Source organism: Mastigoproctus giganteus, chromosome 1, assembly GCF_048544385.1.
Source record: "Mastigoproctus giganteus isolate SK-2022 chromosome 1, ASM4854438v1, whole genome shotgun sequence".
Classification (NCBI taxonomy): domain Eukaryota; kingdom Metazoa; phylum Arthropoda; class Arachnida; order Uropygi; family Thelyphonidae; genus Mastigoproctus; species Mastigoproctus giganteus.
The window spans coordinates 22,464,012-22,483,192 of NC_143575.1; the positions used below are offsets into that span (position 1 = coordinate 22,464,012).

Genomic DNA, 19,181 nt, shown 5'->3' on the forward strand with positions numbered 1-19,181 from the left:
CCAGAAAACGGCAGTTGAATGAATAAACGAGGAGGATGAAAAGTTGGTTCTGTGAGTTTGAAGTTGGACAGTAAATGGATGTTGGCTGGTGGCTGCACATGTTTGAACTGTTTTGAAGGAAAGAGCGGGAATTATAGAAGCCAATTCAGAAGAACAGTGCCCATGGAAATATCTGTATAAGAGGCATGCAGCAGAAACAGTACATCTATGAGACAGTGAGTGGAGAGACTCTGTTAGAGATGAATCATTAATTAACCTAACTGTCCTCTTCTGAATGGAATCAAGAAGCTTGAGAGAGGTTTTGGGAGCACCACCCCAAATGTGGAAACAATATTCCATGGTAGGGCGGATTTGCAATTTATACTGAGTGAGCAGTTGTTTGGAAGAAAAGTAATGCCGAGGGTGAAAGAGAAAACCAAGTTTTTTAGATGCAGAGGAAGCAATATTTGTAATGTGCTTGTGCCAAGAGAGATTAGAAGTCAGGGTAATCCCCAAAAGAGAGATATCATCTTGCCTAGAAATCAGAGTGTCACCAAAGATAATCATAGGAGCAGAAAAATTCTTTTTGCAAGATATAAGACAAGACTGAGTTTTAGAAGGCTTGAAATCAACTAAGTTGTCTTTGCCCCACTGGAGAATTACCTGAAGATCAGCATTTAAGGAATTGATAGCAGATTTTCGAGAAGTTGAGGCTGATTGAGCAGGGCAAGGTTTCTCAAAATGGAAAGTGGAATGCAATGTGCTATCATCGGCAAAACTATGGATAGGATTTCCAGTCAATGGAAGAATGTCATTAATATACAAGAGGAAAAGAGTGGGGGAAAGAAATGAACCTTGGGGAACACCAGCGTTAGTGGAGAAGTTAGAAGATAGAGAGCCATCTACCATCACCCTCAGTGAGCGATCAGAGAGAAAACTGGATAACCAATTACAAAAAACAGTTGGCAAACCATAAGATGAAAGTTAAGTTTAGCCACCTATATATATTCATGTAATATTTGTATAATATATTCATATTAGGTATATTAATGTATTGATATATTCTATTCAATTCCATAAAACAAAATTATGCTTTTGAGAAATATGTTACAAATAGAAATTTTGACTAAATGAATTATGAAAAAAGAATACTATTATACCATGTCGTATTTTCAAGTAAATTTATGGAAACAACAATGCTTCAAAGCTTAATTGAATCCCACCATCAATCCTGGATTTATCAGGATTCAATTGAGTCTTGAAATGGCACTATTCAGTTAAGGTATTTATTTATAAATTAATTATAGGTAATTTGGTGGTTATTTTGTCTACAGGTAATCATTTTAATAACATGTGGGTTTAGTATCCTTTTTTAATAATTCTTAACTGCAAATAACTACTTATTGTCCCACTTTAAAAAATAAAAATGTAGAAAAATTGGGTTACATGTTGAAACTAAATTAGGCAACAAATTAGTAATAATACTAGAAATTACAGTGTGCACTTATTTATAATATGCAATTACTTTATATTAGGTAACAAAAGCAGAATTGGTTGGTCTATTTTGTGGTTAAAATAGGTTTTTAAAAATTAAACTAGGCATAGAACGTTCAATAGTTTAAGAAACATTACTAGAATCATGCACACTTACATTTCATATCCAGTTTTGTTGAGTTACAGCCAGTGGTGGGAGTCAAAAATTTTAAAAACCAGTTCTCTATCACCTTACTCCACCTTTTTGAGGTAAAAAAGAAAAACCAAAGAGTTTATTAATATTTTGTTTTTCCTTCAAGTACTTCCAAATTGCAAGTTGATTATCATCATACTGTTTATTTCTTCCATTTTTCACTCTCTTGTCATCGGCTGTGTGGTTAACTCTTATCTATGTTTGAACAGACGGAGTTAGATTCCTGGGACCCCACTGATCTCTGGAATCCAATGGAAGGCCGATCAGGTTAATTGTCGTCAAATTTGCAGCATTCTGGACCGTGAGGTGGCTTCTTTTATCTGAATATATAATATTCATCCTGCAAAAACCTCTTTCTGCTTCTGCAGAACTAATAGCAACTGTATTGATAATATTTTTTGCCTTTTTTATAATACTTGGAATTTCCTAGTTGTGGCAGTTTTTTTAGAAAACTTTCCACATAGTTGCAGAAATCATTGATGTGATTTCATGATTGAAACCTTTATGAAATTCACAGAGTTTTATTTGGCAGCTTTCCAAGGAACAACAACTTCATCAATATTCCAACAGTCCAATTCTAATAAGCTTACCACATCATGAATTTTATAATCTCTATTCTGTGCATTATTTCTTGATTTTAAATGATCACAATCCATCAACCTGGCTTCCATATTTTTTATTATTGTTTCCAGTAGTTTTTTACGAGGAAGGCCGACATATTTTTGATTCTCAACAAATCCAGTGATTTTTTTTGAAGCATTAACCGACCTTAAATGTGATATTAACTTGTGTCAAGTTTCTTGATGCCACCTTTAATAAACAGTAACACCTCATCGAATTGTTTGGGATTTAACCTGGATTGCTGTCTGTAAACTTATCACTTTTGCTAATATTGGGTATTAAGTTTTGAAATTTGCCCTTGTAACTAGTGCTTTCAATTACATTTGTCAACCTATTTTCTTAGCATGCAGAAGGAAATATTTTTTTTTTTTTTTATGGAATCCACAAACACAAGAGGTATTAGAACCTATAGTACGTAGTACCATGCTTGGGTTGGAGGTTGAGAAGATGAAAGAAGGTATTTGTTGACTTGAACTTCTGTAGACGCCAATTTTCAGGAAATACGTATGAAGGAAGGTTGTTCCAGAAAACGGCAGTTGAATGAATAAACGAGGAAGATGAAAAGTTGGTTCTGTAAGTTTGAAGTTGGACAGTAAATGGATGTTGGCTGGTGGCAGCACATGTTTAGACTGTTTTGAAAGAGAGAGAGAGCCAGAATTATAGAAGCTAATTCAGAAGAACAGTGCCCATGGAAGTAACTGTAGAAAAGGCATGCAGTGGAAACAGAATGTCTGTGAGACAGTGGAGAGACTCTGCTAGAAATGAGTCATTAATTAAACTAACTACCCTCTTCTGAATGGAATCTAGAAGTCTCAGAGAGCTTTTGGGGCACTGCTCCAGATGTGGGAACAATATTCTATGGTAGGGCAGATTTGCGATTTGTACAGAGTGAACAACTGTTTGGAAGAAACGTAAAGTTGAGAGTGAAGGAGAAAACCAAGTTTTTTAGATGCAGAGGAAGCAATATTTGTAATGTGCTTGTGCCAAGAGAGATTAGAAGTCAGGGTAATCCCAAAAGAGATCATCTTGCCTAGAAATCAGTGACCACCAAAGATCAGCATAGGAGAAGAAGAATCCTTTTTGCGAGATATAAGACAGGACTGAGTTTTAGAAGGATTGAAATCAACTAAGTTGTCTTTGCCCGTGGAGATCAGCATTTAAGGAATTTTTAGCGGACATTCAAGAAGTTGAAGCTGATTGAGCAGGGCAAAGTTTCTCAAACTGGAAAGTGGAATGCAATGTGCTATCATCAGCAAAACTATGGATAGGATTTCTGGTGAATGAAATAAGGTCATTAATATACAAGAGGAAAAGAGTGGGGGAAAGAATTGAAGCTTGGGGGACACCAGCATTAATGGAGAAGTTTGAAGACAGAGAGCCATCTACCATCACCCTCAGTGAGTGTTCAGAGAGAAAACTGGATAACCAATTACAAAAAACAGCTGGCAAACCATAAGATGGAAACTTGTTTAGAAGACCTTTATGCCAAACACAATCGAAAGCCTTTGAGATGTCAAGGGCAACTGCTTGTGATTCACCGAACGTTTTCATCGAATTTGTCCATAAATAGGTAACATAAGCAAGAATATTGCCAGTGGATCAACACTGACGGAATCCATACTGGCGATCGTTGATCAGACGGAAGGTTTCTAGATAGTTTAAGAGTTGGTGGTTAATTGATTTCTCAATTACTTTAGAAAGAGTAGAAGTAATTGCAATGGGAGAATAATTGGATGGGAGTGAATTGATACCCTTTTTAGGAACTGGCTGGATATGAGCAAGTTTCCAAGCAGAAGGAAAAACCCCTTTGGAATAAGAAAATGAAAAAAGGTGGCAAAGAACAGGAGTAAGTTCAGGAGCATAGGCTTTGAGAGCAAGTTTTCTACTCTTAGCCTGTTCAAAATCTAGTTTGGATTTATTAATAACTGCTTTACAATTGTTGCGAGCTTTGGTGTACACAGAAAATGAAACTGAAGAATTGGAAACAAGCCAATTACGATATGCAACATTTTTCTCTTGAACAGCCTTAGCACATTTATTGGAAAACCAAGGTTTAGATAAAGGACGAGATTTTAAAGTGGAGTGTGGGATAAAGGATTCCATTCCTGCAAGAATAATTTCACTGACACGATCTGAGCAAATGTTGACATCAGAAGTTTTTAAACAGTAATCCGGCCAAGGAAAGGAAGAAAAGAAATCTCACAGGTCATCACATTTTGCATTCTTGTAATGCCAAACTACATGAGGTTGGGAATAGCCATGAGATAAAGGTTCCATTGGAGAAGAGACAATTGCCAAGTTGTGATCTGAGGTGACTAGAGGACCCCACTCACTTCGACATGTACTTAGAAGGGTTGTTTGTGAGAAAAAGATCAAGCGTGTTTGCTGTATGGTTAGGATTGCTCGGTATTCTGGTAGGTAAATGAACAATCTCTGCGAGGTCATTAGTAATTGCATAAGCCTCAGCATCTCACCCAGTTGGATCTGTGTGACTAGAAAACAAAAGCCAGCTGGATATGTGTGAACATTAAAATCACCAAGGAAAATTACCTCACTGTTAGGAAAGTTGGACTGGAGAAAGTCAAGTTGCAAAGAGAGGAAGTCAGAGTTACAAGTGATTAGAGGAATTGGGAGAATGGTAGAAACAACAGATGAATTTGACAGAATGAGGTAGAGAGATTGTAAGCCAGAGAAGATTGAAAAGAGGAGAGTCCAAATTACCAAGTCTCTGACAGGGAGTATCGGAACAGACATTTGCACAAGTGACACCGTTGAGGCAAAAGGAATCATACAGTGAATAATTTGAGCAACTGAGATGAGCAGTGGTTGAGTCAACCGATAACTGAGATTCTATCAGAAAAAGTACACTGTGTTTGGCAGACTATTAGTGGAAATGGACATCACTGAGATTAGAACTGAGACCACGTATATTTATGAAATGACTAGGAAGTGTTTGGGAGGTTTAGATCTTCGCAGATAAGTTTGCTCTATTAGTGCGGCAATTCATTACCCAGACTAGAGCTACGAAGCAAAGATCACAGGCTAGCGAGAGTGCTGTGACTCTGGGAAGAAACGAAGGGGATGATTCTCCGATGCATCAGCTTCAAAAAAGTACGAAGTGTGAAATGTTTGCTGACCTTCCTAAAACAGGACATGATCTAGCCAAGGAGATGCCTTTGTGTGTGCTAGGTGTCTAGTGTCAAGAAATTAGGCACAACTTAGCGTTTTGATGGGCATCTATGATAGTTTGAGGTCTAGGGTAAATGCCCTCGAAGAAATTAATATGAGGGGCCCATCAAGCTCTCAGCTGCCCAACTCAACGACAGAGCTCACTCCTGTGAATCAGGCAAAACAGAGGCAGAATGTGCTAGTCCCAAAGGAACTAGTTATTGTTGGTGACTATTGTCAAGGAGACAGGGAATATACTATGCAAGAAGGATAGGTCAAACAGGACCAGGGTATGTCTGCCAGGGGCAAAAATTGATGACGTAGAACAGATATCTTTTAAGGGCACAAAAGGTGATGTTGTGCACATTGGAACCAATGACATTAAGAGTAAGAGATCTGCATATTAACTCAACAAGTAACAGGTCAACGTTGAAGAAAAAAAGTCGTGAGTTAGGGTTGAAGGTGAAAGTGTTTACAATTCTGGCCAGAGACGATAGGAGGGAGTATATGATGAGAGCTTTGTTGATCGATTCGGCCCTGGAAAGATTGTGCAAGGCTCAAGAGGTAGAATTTTTTTCAGCCTGGTCTGTGCTTGTTGACAGGAGAGACTGCTTCTACAGAGATGGGGTACACTTAAATAGAAAGGGTGCAAGAATATTTGCTGATGCTATTGAGGCAGTGTTAGGCGAGTCGGTAAAACTTCTAGCTTGGGGAAATACACAGACTAAAAGGTTAACAGCGGCCGCAGGCAGAGGCAAAAGTGATTATTGCACTGCTTCTATTAGAATGAGCAGCAGCCTGGAAAGCAAGGTAATGGAGATTTCCAGGACTGCTGGGAGTCATAGTGGAACAAGTAAATTTTAGGGTAACTAAGAGTAGGAACAGGTGCATGTATACTTGCATGTACATCAATGCTAGGACTATAGTTAATAAATTTGATGAGCTTGAAGTGCTAGTCAAGACATCAAAGGTAGATATTGTTGGGATATCAGAGACATGGTATCATACAGATATAAGCAGTACAGAATTGGAATTTGGGAAGTACACTGTGTACAGGAAGAATAGACAGGACAGGTAGGGAGTAGGGATTATTCTGTTAGTTAAGAAATACATAAAATCTAAGGAAGTGCATCCAGTTGATGTTGGTGGACAATGCAGTGTTGAGTCTGTTTGGTATGAAATAAGCACTGGCAAAGGAAAAATGAGAGCAGGTGTGTGTTTTAGGCCTAATGAATCTGATGAGTATAATGAGCAATTGTGCAGAGAAATAGTGGGCCAGTAAATCAGAATGTCTTATAATGGGGAATTTTAACTTTCCACATATTGACTGGAACTTGTGGGTTGGTCGCTTGCAGACTAGCAAGACTTTTGTGGATTTATTGGAACTGGTTTCTACAGCAACATGTTCGAGAGGCAACCAGAGAGAGTAATACTCTTGATCTGATTATCAGCAGTGATTATTCATGCATTAAGAATTGGCAGATAAAGGAACCATTGGATGACAGTGATCACAAAGTACTGTTGGGAAGGAGCCCAACAGTACCGTAGCCAGTTGGGAAGGAGCAGCAGTGTGTAGCACACGCCTCTTGATTAGACCTGGGTTCGAATCTGTGACCACCAAATATGGAAGATGCGGAAAGGTCAGGGAATGACCATCACATATCCCTGGAGCAATATGGCCTTAGTTGCTAATGCTCCTAAAAACCAAATAACAACAATTTAAAGATCGAGGCTAAAAGGAAGGGCTTTTGCTTTCGTAAAGATGACTACAGTGGTCTCAGACAGTTTTTAAATTCTGTACAGTGGGATCAACTGATGATGTTACCAACGTTCAGTGCTAAGTGGGAAGTCTTCAGGAACTTAATTTTGGAGGCTACTAGGCTTTTCATTCCAACTAAGAAATACTGTTCAAGGTTTAGGCCTAAATGGATGTCAGACTGTTCAAGGTTTAGACCTAAATGGGTGTCACCTGATACTTTATATGCAACTAAGATATAAAGTATCAGGTGACACAGAAGCCTATGGTAGGTATAAACTAGTCTGTAATCAAGTCACAAAGGAGGTTAGGCAGACGAAGGCAGATTATGAGAAATCTTTGGCAAAGAATGCAAAGAAAAACAGCAAAGAGTTCTTTCCTTATGTAAACTCTAGAAGGAAAGGAATGAATCAGGTTGGGCCACTTAACATAGATGGGTTGACTATTGAAGATCATGCTCAGGTAGCTAACAAACAATGAGTATTTTGCATCTACATCCACACATGAGGAGTCATTTAATGAGGGGAGTGCCAGAAGTTTATCAAACGCTAACAGGGAGCTAAGTGATTTTGTAATAACTGAGAGCAAAGTGGAGGAGAAATTGTTGAAGTTAAACATAAGGAAGGCACCTGGGGTGGATGGGATCTATCCAGTTATATTAAAGGAGGCAGCAAAAGAAGTAAGCAAACCCTTAGCCATAATTGTGATAGCTTCCTTGGACTCAGGGGGAGGTCCCCATGGACTGGAGGTGTGCAAATGTATCACCAATTCACAAAGGGGGTTCAAAAGAGGCTAGGCACCTGCGAGGTGATCTGATTGAGATGTATAAAGCCTTGAATGGTTTGAGCTTAATCAGTGCTGATAGGATTCTTCCTCTTGCTCAGAATAATCATCTGAGAGGGCATACATTCAAATTGAGGAAAGACAGATGTAGGATAGATGTGCGGAAGTTTGCCTTTAGCCAGCGGGTAGTTGGTTGGTGGAACAGACTTCCATCCCTTGTTTTGGAAGTTGATAGCCTAAATAAATTTAAGGCTGAGCTTGGACAGGTATTTGGAACGAACAGAGGGGTGAAATGGAAGCATTTTTTTTTTTTTTTTGGGCTGCATAAACTTGCTTTCTTGAATCATATGACTCTGCTAATGCTAAAAGGTGACACAAGTAACTACAGACCTGTTAGTTTAACTTGTGTTCCGGGGAAAATAATGGAATCACTGGTTAAAGAAGCATTGCAGAATCATCTAGAAAAGACTGCAGTAATAGTTAAGACACAGCATGGGTTTGTTAAAGGGATGTCTTGTATGACCAATTTGATTGGATACTATGATGTTGATCACAAAGGAACCGAATGCCAAAAATAATTTTGATATCATATACTTGGATTTCAGGAAAGCTTTTGATACTGTTGTGCATGGAAGACTGCTGTATAAATTGGAGAGGTATGGCATTAAGAGTAAGTTGCTACAATGGATAAAGGAATGGGTGAGTGGGAGATGACAGAGAGTGCTAATCAATGGACACTGCTCTTCATGGACAAATGTTGTTAGTGGAGTTTCCCAGGGTTCGGTGTTGGGCCCATTTTGTTTTGTATATTTATCAATGATATTGATGAAGGTATATCAGGTTTAATGTCCAAGTTTTCAGATGATACAAAGGTTGGCAGGGTTGTTAATGACAGTAAGCTACTCCAATTGGATCGGGATCTGCTGACCAGGCTAGCCGGGTGGGTAAAGTGCCTGCCTGGCAAACCAAAGGTTGCGGGTTCGAATCCCGCCTCGGGCTTGGATCAGAGTGGAAAATGCAAAAACTTTGGGAGGTGCAATATGGCCACAGAAGCTGATGTACTACCAACAAACTAACTGGATCTAGATAAGCTGGGAAAATGGGCTGAGAAGCGGCAACTGAAGTTTAACAAATGACAAATGCAAAGTACTGCATATGGGTAGCAATAACCAAAGAGAAACATGCCAACTCTGTGGTACTACACTCAGGGAAGTGGAAAGTGAAAAAGACCTGGGGGTAATTGTGCTGTCAATTATGAAGTTTGCTGAGCAGTGCAGAGACAGGCTGCCAGAGCATGTCATGGAGCCTTGTCAATGATATATAGGAATTTTGCTAGCAGGGACAGGGATGTGATTATCCCGTTATACAAGGCAATGGTCAGGCGACACCTAGAGTACTGTGTACAGGTCTGGAGGCCTCATTTTAGGGAGGATGTAGAGTTGCTAGAATGAGTACAAAGAAGGGCAACAAGATTGGTGTCAGGAAACAAAGGGATGCTCTTACCAAGAAAGGCTTAAGTTCTGCAAATTGCAGCACCTTGAGAGTAGGCACCTGCAAGGTGATCTGATTGAGGTGTATAAGGCCTTGAATGGGTTGAGCAAGCTGAATGCTGATGGGATTCTTCCTCTTGCTCAGATTAAGAACCTGAGGGGGAAAGAGAGTTGTTAGAATAGATGTGCAGAAATTTGCCTTTGGCCAGTGTGTAGTTGATTGGTGGAACAGGCATTAGTTTCCATCTTGTGGAAACTAATAACCTAAATAAATTGTAGGCTGAGCTGCACAAGCATTTGGAATGAATGGAGGGGTGAAATGGAAGCATTTTTTTTTTTTTTTGAATGATGCTGCATAAGCTTGCTTTCTTGCACCATATGCCTCTACTAACGCTACTTTGTGGTGTATTCAATAGTAAGAAAAAGTGTATGGGGGGGGGACACATGCTGTATGAAGTAATGAAATTTTTGAATATGGTGTACACATGGTAAGAATATACCCATATCCTTGACATAATGTGGCCTCGACAGTGCTCCCTGCGTACACACTACTTGGACTCCCTCCACTCACTATCTGGTAGAGTAGAGGTAGTAAGGTTATACACTAGCTGATGTGGAAGCCGCCTAGAGAGTTAACAATAGGTTCGGTCTGGTGTACTAACTAGCGGCCAGCGTGCGAACACCGTTTTAGAGCTGTACCCTCGAAATGTAAAGAAGTTTGGATCTCGCCATGGTGTTCATCATAACTTAAAAAGACATCATTTATACTGCATGATGGAAGAGATGGGGAAGGGTTAACCGGAACTTAGCTGTGGAGACTAAACATGGGTTCCACCACTTAAAGCCTCCAATAAGCAAAGTGGTGGTATTGCATCGGATGATGAGTCATCTACCACCTAGTATTGCCTGGTAACATAGAGGGGTAGCATTCCTCTATGTGGTGTGGGTGCTACACCTCGACCCCTACTTAAGATGGTTCACACCGGGTGGTCACCCACAGTGTGCTTGCACATGGGGGTTATATCCAGGATTGCTAATAGTCCCACCATTGTGAAGGTGCAAGGAGAGGATTTGGCTGTCACAGACCATCCGGACTTTGCCGAAATTGGATCCACTTGACTTGAGCATCACCTGAATATCAGTTCCATCAGCATTTTAGACTCCCAGGTAGCAAGCACAGCTTTTCTGGCATATCCGGGAGAGTGTCTGTGACAACCTCAAGAACCCAAGTAGCAATAAATCTCCTTTAATGTAATCTAATGTAAATCTCCTCTTATACGACAACCTCAGGGACCCAAGTAGCAATAAATCTCCATCACTAGAGATATTGCACGATGGAACACTTCTCCATCACAACTATGAATAGAATAGCTGAGGGTATGTGTCTGCCAGTGTGGAATGGGCAGAACATAGGTGACGTAGCGAACAAAAGTAGCATAGCTCGTATGGCATTTGGTGTGAAACGGCCTTTAGGGGACTGGTTTGGCGAACTCTGGGAAATTCTAGGAACAGATTCATATGAACTGGCTGTGTCCCACCACTGGTTACAGCTAATGTAACTCAATGTAATGTAATAGTGTTACAGCTTGAAAACATGTTCAGAAAAAGTTGTATCTAAATTATTTCCTAACTTCATTCACAGATCAAATCAGAGTCCAGTTTTTCTGTTGTCCGAGCTACTACGTGCATGTAAGTGGTAGTCAGGTGATAGTGTTAATATCCCTAAGAGTCCAAACCTTAAAAATAATGAAGTCCTTTTTCTTTATTGGCTTTGCATTGCATGATGAAACTAAACTGGATTTAATGTGATAACTAATTTTTGCTGGGGGGGGGGAAGTGGATAGGTTACATTACCAAAGTCACAACTCTGACTAGTCTATGACAAAAGTCATAGGATAGTCAGATTTATACTAGTTTGTGATGAAAGTCATAAGCTAGTATAAATTGTTTTCTGAATCAGTTTTATCTAGGATTCTTTTCCTTCCCTTTCTTCAAATCCAATTAATAGTTCTCATTATTTTCGGTTTTTTTGAAATCTTTATTCAATTATTTAAAATAATTGAAGATTTCATCCTGTGCTTCCTTTTCCACATTCTATTAGTTTAATTATTGTATATGTTAACAGCTCGGTTAATTATGTATGTTAATTATTGGTAAGGTAATTATTAAATTATTATTAAATATAAACTATAGTTTGATAATTTTGTTTTTAGCTTGGAATGTAATGAAGAATGTGCAATTCTGGAAAGAAACAGACGTTTGGCTGAAGCTCTTAACATTCAAAATCCAGATATATCAAATAAACCAGGACCTCCCAATTATACAGAATTTTTAAAAGAAGAGATGAAAAAAAGTCCATCTTCTGTAGCTTCTGCATATGACAAGATATCAGATTTGGTTCAGCTAGCTAAACAGGTAATTAATTTCAAAGTTAGAGCATCAGATTTGGCTCAATAATAAAATTAATGAAAGAACATTTCATATATTTAGCTACAACTCAGTTTCAATTCTTTGCATATACCACTTGAAACAGAAATGTAGCTAAATATATGTCACTTGAAACATGTATAAGCTGTCGTACCATAATTACCAATACCCATCATCAGACCATGATGGGTATCGGTAAGATACCTGAAACATCATCTTAATGCCTAGTAGTTTAGGTGAATAGCTTAATAAACTTCATTATTAATTTCACGTGGTATAAGAGTGGTATTAAATACAGTAATAATTTTAATGGAAAACAACCACGTAACATCCTTCCTTAACTATATTACATCTCTCAAAGATTCAACTCGTAGTTTATAAGTGTGCATCTGTTCATTAATATAATGCCATTTGTTATTCAGCTGATGATCAGAAGCATGTTGTGCTCTGCAGTGATTGGTCAGAAAAACATCTTGTTATATCTATCCAGCTATCCTATGGCTTTTCCCCACTGCTCATTGCATGTTATTTTTGGTCTTTATGGTTTACCACAGAAATATTAGCTATTTAGTGCTATGCATTGTGTTGAAAATGTACTAATAATCCTAATTAATTTTGTTGTGTGGGTGGGGAGGGGGGGTTGAATTGGCTATGAAATCCCAAAAACACAAAAACATTTTTATTCTGCTAATTAAGAAAGTGCATGCATTGTATTTCAGAATCAAAGCTGGGTGATCAGGATGAAAGCTAGGCTCCACTTGTATTGCAATTCATTTACTATTCAGTTTAAATATTACAATTCATTTACTCATTGAGAGAATGGTTACAAGATTTTTTTTCATCAGTGCCATTTGTTGTTCTGATGATTTGGAAAGACCCAGAGGTCCTTGTAAGTGATTACTATATCCTTTGATTTGTATATTTGAATATTTTTCAAGGTTGAATTATTCCAATATATGAGGGCTGTTCAATAAGGAATGATCATAATTTTTCACAAACAAGTTGTACTGCTTGCTGTTTCTAATTACATGTTTCTGTGGCACTAGCCACAGAAAAATGTAACTAGAAACTGCACTGTTGACGTGTTTGCACGGTGTGACCTTGGCTGTTATCCAGGTTTGTCTGTTCAGTTTCACCTATGTAACAATGGACATGACACACTAGGAACAGTATGCTGCTCTCAAATTTCTTCATTTGTCTCGAAAACAGCTGAAGCATATGAAATGTTAAAAGAGGTTTATGGCAGATCTGCACTTCCATATAGCACAGCTTGCAGGTCATTTAGAATGTTTAAGGTGGACGTGATTCAATTGCAAAAATTGACAAGTCCTGGACCTCCAACCACTGCTGTTACCAGAGAAACCATAAAGACTGCTTCTGTAATCATGAGAGAAGAACATTATATAACAATAAAGCAATTGGCAGAGATGGTGAGAATATCAGTAGGATGCATGCACAGTATTCTCCATTAATATTTGCATACAACACTTGTTCATGTACACTGAGTACAAGACTACTCACACCAGAGCAACAGGGCGCCTCCGTAGCCAGGTGGGCAGGAGCAGCAGTGCGTAGCACACGCTTCTTGATTTAGACCGGGGTTCGAGCCCGTGACCACCAAATACGGAGGATGCGGAAAGGTCAGGGAATGACCACCGCATATCCCTGGAGCAATATGGCCTTAGTTGCTAATGCTCCTAAAAACCAAATAACAAACAAACCAGAGCAACAGTAAGTTTGCATGGAGGTTTGGCAGGAGCTGCAACGGATAGTTACTGAACACAGTGAGGTTCTGCACAAGTTGATAATGGCAAATGAGACATAGCTTCATTTTGACTCAGAGAGTAAGTGACAGAGTTCTGTTTGGAAGTCTACATTATTGCCAATACTGAAAAAAGCAAAAGTTGTCGCTTCTGCAGGAAAGGTTATAGCCATCTCTTTTTTTTTTTTCTTTTTTTTTTAAAAACATTCAATGAATGTTTTACCAGCATGTTGTGCCGCATCATATGACTGTTACGGAATCTTACTACAAAACTACACTGCACACTTCGTGGGATCACGTTCACTGCATACAGGTGGGTGGATGCTGCATCATGACATTGCGAGACCTCACATTGCTCATACTATCATCAAGTACTTAGCCAGCATTAATATCAGATGTGTTCCTCATCTGCCCTACAGCAAATGAGGTAGCAGTCTGTAGCAGCAAATACTGCTACAGACCTTGCACCCTGCAATTTTTTTTTTTTTTTTTTTTTTTATAATTTCCAAAGTTAAAGAAGCTGAGGAAAATGTTTCCAGTCATCAAAAGAAGTTTTAAAAATATCGGAGGCAATTCTTAAATGAATGTCAAAAAATGGCTTCTGCCGGGTTTTTGAAGAATGGCAGAAACATTGGAGTAACTGCATTTCATTAAATGGGGACTGTTTTGAAAAGGACCAATCACCATATGGATGATTAATAAAGGTATGCTGTGGGGAAAAAAAAATTATGAACATTCTTTATTGAACAGCTGTTGTATTACTCAAACGTGCTATCTGCCATTTGAGCGTACTTCGTGATAAGAACCTACCAATACCTTATCTACCTGAAGGTGGATTTTGAAAGAAGAGTCAACCCATTGAATCAATGGCAACGCCTCAATTTATATATCCAGACTTTTGGCTGTCTGCATTATGCTTCACTTGATTTTAAAATCAGTTTATAATTTATTTTATTTAAAGAATAAATTCCTGAGAATTATTGAAGTGAAAATTAAGGAGTATTTTCATTGGCTCAAGGAGCATTAATTCTTAAAGTGATCACATTATAGCAAAAAAATTATGGTGATATTGTTAATATGCTGGAAGTCTTAAAAATATTTTGTTGCATTATATTCTTAATCCTGCTGCAATGGGGTTGGACCTGCAAGTTTATGTTTATAAACAGTTACATTATTATACAGTTACAACAACTTATACATCTGATCAAAGCCATTTTCAATAAGGGATCACTCCCTGGAAGATAGAAGGAAACCACTATCACCCCACTTTTTAAAAAGGGGGCTAAAGACACACCTTCCTCATTTCGACCCATACACAAATCTAACCCCCTAAGCAAGATCATTGAGAACCTCCTTTACTCTCAACTCTGCTCCTTCATGAAAAATAAATTCAGCCACATTCATCATGGCTTCCTAATGGGCAGATTAACAGTGCCTAACCTACTCTCCATAGAACATGACATCAAACTTAGCCTGGATAATAACAATCAGATAGACATTATATACCTAGACCTACAGAAAGCCTCTGACTCTGTACCACACAAGTTGCTTTGCCTCAAATTAAAGCACATAGGTTTATCAAGTAATGCCTTATCACTTATGTCTAACTTCCTTGACAACAGGAAAAGCAGACTTCATTTTGAAGGAAGATACTCCTCCACTTTCCATATACAAAGGGGAGTCCCACAGGGTTCTCCTCTGGGGGCCACTACTCTTTGCTATATATATTAACGACATACAAGATGGTATGCAACATGTTGACATCAAAGTGCTGTCATACGCAGATGACTTAAAAATATACAAAACCATCAAAACAACACAAGACTGTGAATCACTGGAAAATGGACTAGACACCATCACCCGATGGATCACAAATAATGGTCTAACACTAAACTTAAACAAATGCTGCACCATGTCGGTCGCAGACTATCACAAAAAACACAAGATTAATTATCCCTATAAAGCTAATAATCATGAGGTTTCAGATTTGGGAGTATGGTTTTCTGACAAGGGAAACTTCAACACACATGTAAATAAAACTACAGCTAAGGCCTCCAAATCCCTTGGACTGCTTAAAAGAATCTGCCTCGATTTCACCAACGTACAGCTCATAAAAACAGCTTGCATAATGATAAGCAACCCAATTCTAGAATATGCCTCACAAATCTGGAATCCTCACACCAAAACTCTTATAAAACAACTGGAACGAAATCCATAGTCAGATTCCTGGTGTACAAATCTAGGTTGGAATTGAACAAAAATCCTACGATGAATGGTGCATTCACTTCGGGATGGTACCACTCTCCTAATGCATCTCGTGGCTGGAACGTTGGATGCCCCCGAGCTGCTCTACCTCATCAACTTCAGCTGTCCTCCAAGAGTCTCGAGAAGACAAAATATGCTGGCACAAGAGCCATTCAGAACTGATCAACTTAAATTCCATTACTTCAACAAAACTGCTAAATGAATCCAACATTGATATTCTAAATGAAAACATTAATATCAAAAAAGAGTTTTTTTTTTTTTTTTTTTTTTTATTTGAACCCCAAACACGAGAGGTATTAGAACCTATAGTACTTCGTACCGTGCTTGGGTTGGAAGTTGAGAAGATGAAAGAAGATATTTGTTGACATTGGACTTGAACTTCTGTAGATTGTAATTTTCAGGAAATACGTATGAAGGCAGGTTGTTCCAGAAAACGGCAGTTGAATGAATAAATGAGGAAGATGAAAAGTTGGTTCTGTGGGTTTGAAGTTGGACAGTAAATGGATGTTGGCTGGTGGCACACGTGTTCAGGCTATTTTGAAAGAGAGAGCGGGAATTATAGAAGCCAATTCAGAAGAACAGTGCCCGTGGAAGTATCTGTAGAAGAGGCATGCAGCAGAAACAGTGCGTCTATGAGAAAGCGAGTGGAGAGACTCTGTTAGAGATGAATCATTAATTAACCTAACTGCCCTCTTCTGAATGGAATCAAGAAGCCTGAGAGAGGTTTTGGGGGCACCACCCCAGGTGTGGGAACAATATTCTATGGCAGGGCGGATTTGTGATTTATACAGAGAGAGCAGCTGTTTGGAAGAAAAGTAACGCCGAGAGCGAAAGAGAAAACCAAGTTTTTTAGATGCAGAGGAAGCAATATTTCTAATGTGCTTGTGCCAAGAGAGATTAGAAGTCAGGGTAATCCCCAAAAGAGATATATCATTTTGCTTAGAAATCGGAGTGTCACTAAAGATAAGCATAGGAGCAGAAGAATCCCTTTTGCGAGATATAAGACAAGACTGAGTTTTAGAAGGGTTGAAATCAACTAAGTTGTCTTTGCCCCACTTCAGAATTAGCTGAAGATCGGCATTTAAGGAATTGGTAGCAGATTTTCGAGAAGTTGAAGCTGATTGAGCAGGACAAGGTTTCTCAAAATGGAAAGTTGAATGCAATGTGCTATCATCGGCAAAACTATGGATAGGATTTCCAGTCAATGGAAGAAGGTCATTGGTATACAAGAGGAAAAGAGTGGGGGAGAGAACTGAACCTTGGGGGACACCGGCATTAGTGGAGAAGTTAGAAGACAGAGAGCCATCTACCATCACCCTCAGTGAGCGATCAGAGAGAAAACTGATCAGATAACCAATTACTAAAAACAGTTGGCAAACAATAAGATGGAAGCTTGTTTAGAAGACCTTTATGCCAAACACGATCAAAAGTCTTTGAGATGTCAAGAGCAACTACTTGTGTTTCACCGAACCTTTCCATTGAATTAGTCCATAAATGGATAACATAAGCCGGAATATCACCAGTGGATCGACACTGGCGGAATCCATACTGGCGAACATTGATCAGACGGAAGGTTTCTAGGTAGTTTAAGATTTGGCGGTTAATTGATTTCTCCATTACTTTAGAAAGAGTAGAAGTAATTGCAATGGGACGATAATTGGATGGGAGGGATTTGTCACTCTTTTTAGGAACTGGCTGGATATGAGCAAATTTCCAAGCAGAAGGAAAAACACCTTTGGAATAAGAAAGTGAAAAAAGGCGGCAAAGAATAGGAGTAAGTTCAGGAGCACAGGTTTTGAGAACAAGTGGAGAAATACCATCAGGACCTGGAGCTTTCTTAGCATCAAGATTCATCAAAATCCTTCTGATATCCTTTTGACGGAAGACCACAGGAGGCATTGAATGGTGCGTGTTTTACCAAGATCATTAATACATGAGCTGGAAGAAAAATGGGATTCTAGCAGGTCAGCTTTATCCTTGGCTGAAGTGACAACAGAACCATCTGGTTTGGACAGAGGTAGGAGCAGAGATGGGCAAAAGTTGCGGCCAATAGCTTTGGCAAGAGACCAGAATGCTTGGCTACCATTAGGGCAAGAAGCAAGTTTTCTACTTTTAGCCTGTTCAAACTCTAGTTTGGACTGATTAATAACTGCTTTACAATTGTTGTGAGCTTCGGTGTAGGCAGAAAATGAAACTGAAGATTAGAAACAAGCCAATTACGATATGCAACATTCTTCTCTTGAACAGCCTTAGTACATTTATTAGAAAACCAAGGTTTAGATAAAGGACGAGATTTTAAAGTGGAGTGTGGGATAAAGGATTCCATTCCTGCAAGAATAATTTCACTGACACGATCTGAGCAAACGTTGACATCAGAAGTTTTGAAACAGTAATCCGACTAACGAAAAGAAGTCTCGCAGGTCATCCCATTTTGCATTCTTGTAATGCCAAACATCACGAGGTTGGGAATAGCCATGAGATAAAGGTTCCATTGGAGAAGAGACAGTCACCAAGTTGTGATCTGAAGTGCCTAAAGGACCTCTCACTTCAACCTTGTACTTAGAAGGGTTGTTTGTGAGAAATAGATCAAGCGTACTGGCTGTATGATTAGGATTGTCTGGTATTCTTGTAGGTAAATGAACAATCTGTGCTAGGTCATTAGTAATTGCAAAAGCCTCAGCATCTCGACCTGCTGGGTCGGTGTGACTAGAAAACGGAAGCCAGCTGGAGTTGTGAATATTAAAATCACCAAGGAAAATTACCTCACTGTTAGGAAAGTTGGACTGGAGAAAGTCAAGTTGCAAAGAGAGGAAGTCAAAGAGCTCCAAGTGATTAGTGGAGTTGGGAGAACGGTAGAGACAACAGATGAATTTGACACAATGAGGCAGAGAGATTTTAAGCCAGTGAAGATCAAAGAGAGGAGATTCCAAATTGCCAAGTCTCTGACAGGGAATATCAGAATGGACATATGCACAAGTACTACCTTTGAGGTGAAAGGAATCATACAGCGAATAATTTGGGCATCTGAGATGAGCAGTAGTTGAATCAACCGATAACTGAGATTCTGTCAGAAAAAGTATATTGGGTTTGGCAGACTGCAAGTGGAAATGGACATCGTTGAGATTAGAATTGAGACCACGTATATTTGTGAAATGAATTAGAAAGTCTTTGGGAGGTTTAGATCTTTTCGCAGATAAGCTTGCTCTATTAGTTTGACAATTCACGGCGTATTCAATAGTAAGA

At 38.9% G+C, this 19,181-nt stretch overlaps 1 protein-coding gene across 3 annotated transcripts in view; it reads left to right on the top strand.

The window, feature by feature from the left end:
* LOC150090631 (transcriptional repressor NF-X1-like) overlaps positions 1-19,181 on the top strand; it is a 164,314-nt gene that overhangs the window by 119,032 nt on the left and 26,101 nt on the right. For all 3 annotated transcript variants that reach the window (XM_090371845.1, XM_090371861.1, XM_090371854.1), the window contains exon 11: positions 11,698-11,899. In XM_090371845.1, coding sequence (XP_090227971.1) covers positions 11,698-11,899 — 202 coding nt within the window. The remainder of the gene's footprint in view (positions 1-11,697; positions 11,900-19,181) is intronic.